General features: G+C 57.2%; 1 protein-coding gene across 1 annotated transcript; it reads right to left on the bottom strand.

Annotated features, from left to right (window-relative positions):
* Nucleotides 1–215: 215 nt before the first annotated feature.
* Lsm5 (LSM5 homolog, U6 small nuclear RNA and mRNA degradation associated) lies at nucleotides 216–4,609 on the bottom strand. The gene is made up of 5 exons (XM_042695054.1): nucleotides 4,501–4,609; nucleotides 2,240–2,335; nucleotides 1,923–1,950; nucleotides 1,002–1,074; nucleotides 216–471 (listed from the first exon to the last, which is right to left on the bottom strand). The coding sequence occupies exons 1-5, from the start codon at nucleotides 4,544–4,546 to the stop codon at nucleotides 439–441; spliced, it is 276 nt and encodes a 91-aa protein (XP_042550988.1). The 5' UTR covers nucleotides 4,547–4,609; the 3' UTR covers nucleotides 216–438.

Here is a 4,609-nt window from a genome sequence, read left to right as displayed (position 1 = left end):
AAAGTCCAAGTCCATCATTAGTCTGAACAACTACTGACAAGTCAGTCAGTGAAGAAGCAAACATAAGCAAGGCGAGCCAGGTGCGGTAGCCAGAGCTTCTGTCCTCCACTGCTTCAGTGTACTACATGCCACAGCAGGTTAACCACACGAGCCAGGCACAGAAGTAACCAGAGCCTCTGGCCACCATCACTTCAATGAATACATGCCACAGGCAGTAACCAAAAACATCTTTATTTTGTAATCTTCAAAAAGCAAACTCTTCTTTTATCAAGGTACTCATGATTAACTTAGAAAAATGGCATATGATACACTGTCATACCATTTCCCTTCAACGGGAAACAGCATTTTAAAATATAAACATTAAAAGATTAAAAAAAAAATCCCATTTGCTTGCCATTATAAGACAAAACAGAATCTAGGTAAGCCAAGGAAATCCATTCATACTTCAGGTCCTTCTCCTCCAGGAACCAGCTGAATGAAGGAAAAAAAATTCATTAGTAACACCACCATGTTATTAATGCTAATGACAGTTACTGATGCTATCCATATTAGTAACCAACAAACCCCCTTTGCCCTTGCCTACCCTCATAGTTCCCAGACTGTCTGGTCATCGGTATCTATATTCAATTCCCTCACCAAGGGTTACCTGTTTTTAACAATGACTCCTGACAAAAGATTAAAAAACCCAAGCATACTCAAATTTAGGCCAAATGCCTTTTCTTTATTAAGTAATCATACAAAGGGTTGCAATTCTGTGAGTCAGGTTATGAGTACAAAGCTTCCTGGTCAATGTCACCCCTTCCTCCATTTCCCTGCTTCTGTTTCTACCCTCAAGGCTAATGCCTATTCAACAGCTGCTTTAGGTGTGACCAACCCTCTCCCATCTTAAGCACTACAGTCCACCAGTGTTCAGGGAAGCAAACAGCAGTACACATTGCTTTTATAATCCCTGCCTCCCAAAATGAGCCAACATCTAAGTAAAACAACATACTGTGCCTTACCATGGTTATATTATTTCCATTCAGCAATATCTGATCCAATTTAGTAATCCGTCTTCCTTCTGGTGTGATTTCACTAAGGAACAGATTAGAGTCAGGATGAAATCAAAGCCAACATTTCAGAAATACTTTTCATCAAAAGTTATTCTAACAACTAGGTTGGGGTTAAGAGCACAGTCTTAGCATCTACAAGGTCCTGGATTCAAGCCCCAGTAGATTATTCTTGTTATAAAATGAATGTGAGGTCAGGCATTGTAGTAGTAGTTTTCAGAGACAAAAACTGTCCACTCTTCATTAGAGGCAAAAAAAGACTGACTGGCCTAAAATCCACACTACTGAAGCTCCTTTATGAAGAGAAACAAACTTGCCAAAGAAACCAAATATGAATAAAACACACAGTACTTCCCACTCCTCCATTTAAGCATCTGTAATCAACTCAGTTTTAAGAACAGATACTGGTCATGATCTTTGTAATGAGAATAACTGAGCCATCACATCAAATACTCTCATCAGCTCCTTGATTTAACCGAGCCTTAACATTGTTAGCTGTGTTCTGCACCTTTTACCTTAAAGCTTTGTCTGTACTAATGTCCTAAGAATTTACTAATAAAAACATTAGGGTGATCACTTTTTTTTAATTAGTAAGCTTTTTTATTGCAAAAATACCATACAGAGTGGTTACAATTACATGAGCAAGGAAATGAGTACATTTCTTATCAAACGTTGTTGCCTCTTCCTTTGTTTTCAAGGCGATCACTTTCTAATGCAATTTTACAAGCATCAGTAAATACTTTGTCTTTAAAGTAATTCTGACAGATAATCATTTCTCATCCATCATTTTCTTAAGAAACATACTAAAACTGCCTTTAAAGAAGATGACAGTACCCCTCCTCCCCCACCTAATGAGTTTTTACTACTACTCACAATTCTGTGACATCTTCCAGCACCATATCTAAAATTTGGTGTTAAGAAAATAAATACACCAGGTTGAATTTACTCTAGCTTCTGTGGCTTGAACTCAGGGCCTAGCCACTGTCCCTTGGCTTTTTTCACTCAAACCTAACACTCCTAAGAGTGCAGTCACAGCTCCACTTCTGGCTTTTTAGTGGTTATTCACGCATCTCATAGATTTTCCTGCCCAGGCTGGCTTCAAATTGTGCTCCTCAGATCTCAGCCTCCTGAATGGCTAGCCTTACAGGTGTGAGCCACTGCCACCTGGTCACTAGGTTTTAAAAGGATATTGACAAAGTCGTCGAATCCGAGAAGTGTGCCAACAATTTCCTTGTCACTCTTCATCACTATGTGAATTCTTGATCCTATGCATTTGTCCACGAGCTCTGCAGAGAGAAAGGGGCCATTCTACCCATTCACCGTTTTAACAGGATTGATGCCTACCGGCATTTGGTGAAGAGAAGCAGGAAAAGCATCCACGCCACAAATTCAGGTCTTCTTATACAAGTCTGTGTTCAGTCTAACAGGAGGGTTTCCCCTCGACATCCACTTACCTCGTTGGTGGCAATTGATTTGACTCTGGTTTTGTACTCAGATCATCTGACTAACATAGCAATGCGCCAACTTCCCTCTGACCCGACTCCCCTCGGTGAGGGTAGAGGCTGTGCTTATTTGGCCCACCGCCCTTTCCGGTGTCCCGGGTACACAGTGCCCGGCATCCACCCGGGGTCGCCAAGGCGTAGTGAGGCCTGCTGAATGGAGCCTTCAGGTCACGGCCACCGGCACCAGGCGCTCCCTCTCTCCACCGCCGGCAGCATCTGGGGAGCGAGACCCCATGTGGCCTCTTCCAGCCTCCCCACCGAGCAACGCCACCCGCTCAACTCCGACAGCGCAGCGCCAGCCACAGGGCCGGCCGCGGCGACGCAGCGTGGAAGCAACGGCTGCGCTGCGGATGCGGCCGGGGAGAGCGGAGGCCGAGGCCGGGGAGAGCGGAGGCCGCGGCCGGGGAGAGCGGAGGCCGAGGAGAGCGGAGGCCGGGGAGAGCGGAGGCCGAGGCCGGGGAGAGCGGAGGCCAGGGAGAGCGGAGGCCGAGGCCGGGGAGAGCGGAGGCCGAGGAGAGCGGAGGCCGGGGAGAGCGGAGGCCGAGGCCGGGGAGAGCGGAGGCCGGGGAGAGCCGGGGCCGAGGCCGGGGAGAGCGGAGGCCGAGGCCGGGGAGAGCGGAGGCCGAGGCCGGGGAGAGCGGAGGCCGCGGCCGGGGAGAGCGGAGGCCGAGGCCGGGGAGAGCGGAGGCCGAGGCCGGGGAGAGCGGAGGCCGAGGCCGGGAGAGCGGAGGCCGAGGCCGGGGAGAGCGGAGGCCGGGGAGAGCGGAGGCCGCGGCCGGGGAGAGCGGAGGCCGAGGCCGGGAGAGCCGGGGCCGAGGCCGGGGAGAGCGGAGGCCGAGGCCGGGGAGAGCGGAGGCCGCGGCCGGGGAGAGCGGAGGCCGAGGCCGGGGAAAGCGGAGGCCGCGGCCGGGGAGAGCGGAGGCCGGGAGAGCGGAGGCCGAGGCCGGGGAGAGCGGAGGCCGCGGCCGGGGAGAGCGGAGGCCGGGGAGAGCGGAGGCCGGGGAGAGCGGGGGCCGGGGAGAGCGGGGGCCGGGGAGAGCCGGGGCCGAGGCCGGGGAGAGCGGAGGCCGGGGAGAGCGGAGGCCGAGGCCGGGGAGAGCCGGGGCCGAGGCCGGGGAGAGCGGAGGCCGAGGCCGGGGAGAGCGGAGGCCGCGGCCGGGGAGAGCGGAGGCCGAGGCCGGGGAGAGCGGAGGCCGCGGCCGGGGAGAGCGGAGGCCGGGGAGAGCGGAGGCCGAGGCCGGGAGAGCGGAGGCCGAGGCCGGGGAGAGCGGAGGCCGGGGAGAGCGGAGGCCGAGGCCGGGGAGAGCGGAGGCCGAGGCCGGGAGAGCCGGGGCCGAGGCCGGGGAGAGCGGAGGCCGAGGAGAGCGGAGGCCGGGGAGAGCCGGGGCCGAGGCCGGGGAGAGCGGAGGCCGAGGCCGGGGAGAGCGGAGGCCGAGGCCGGGGAGAGCGGAGGCCGCGGCCGGGGAGAGCGGAGGCCGAGGCCGGGGAGAGCGGAGGCCGCGGCCGGGGAGAGCGGAGGCCGAGGCCGGGGAGAGCGGAGGCCGCGGCCGGGGAGAGCGGAGTCCGGGGAGAGCGGAGGCCGGGGAGAGCGGAGGCCGCGGCCGGGGAGAGCGGAGGCCGGGGAGAGCCGGGGCCGAGGCCGGGGAGAGCGGAGGCCGAGGCCGGGGAGAGCGGAGGCCGAGGCCGGGGAGAGCCGGGGCCGAGGCCGGGGAGAGCGGAGGCCGAGGCCGGGGAGAGCGGAGGCCGAGGCCGGGGAGAGCGGAGGCCGCGGCCGGGGAGAGCGGAGGCCGAGGCCGGGGAGAGCGGAGGCCGAGGCCGGGGGGAGCGGAGGCCGGGGAGAGCGGAGGCCGAGGCCGGGGAGAGCCGGGCCGAGGCCGAGGGGAGCTGGGCCCATGGGTCCCGAAGGCGCGGAGGGAGGGCCCGGCTCCAGGAAGACGGGAGGCCTTTACCTAGCGGCAGCAGCTGCGACGGGTTGGTGGTAGCGTTAGCCGCCATGGCCACGCCGGAAGTGGTCTCACATCCATCGACGTCCGCGCGCGAAGTGTAAAAGAGCGCGCT

Source organism: Dipodomys spectabilis, unplaced genomic scaffold (genome assembly GCF_019054845.1).
Source record: "Dipodomys spectabilis isolate Male_0828 unplaced genomic scaffold, ASM1905484v1 ptg000178l, whole genome shotgun sequence".
Lineage (NCBI taxonomy): Eukaryota > Metazoa > Chordata > Mammalia > Rodentia > Heteromyidae > Dipodomys > Dipodomys spectabilis.
The sequence above is the reverse complement of the archived record's forward strand: the minus strand, read 5'-3'. Positions and strand labels throughout refer to the sequence as shown.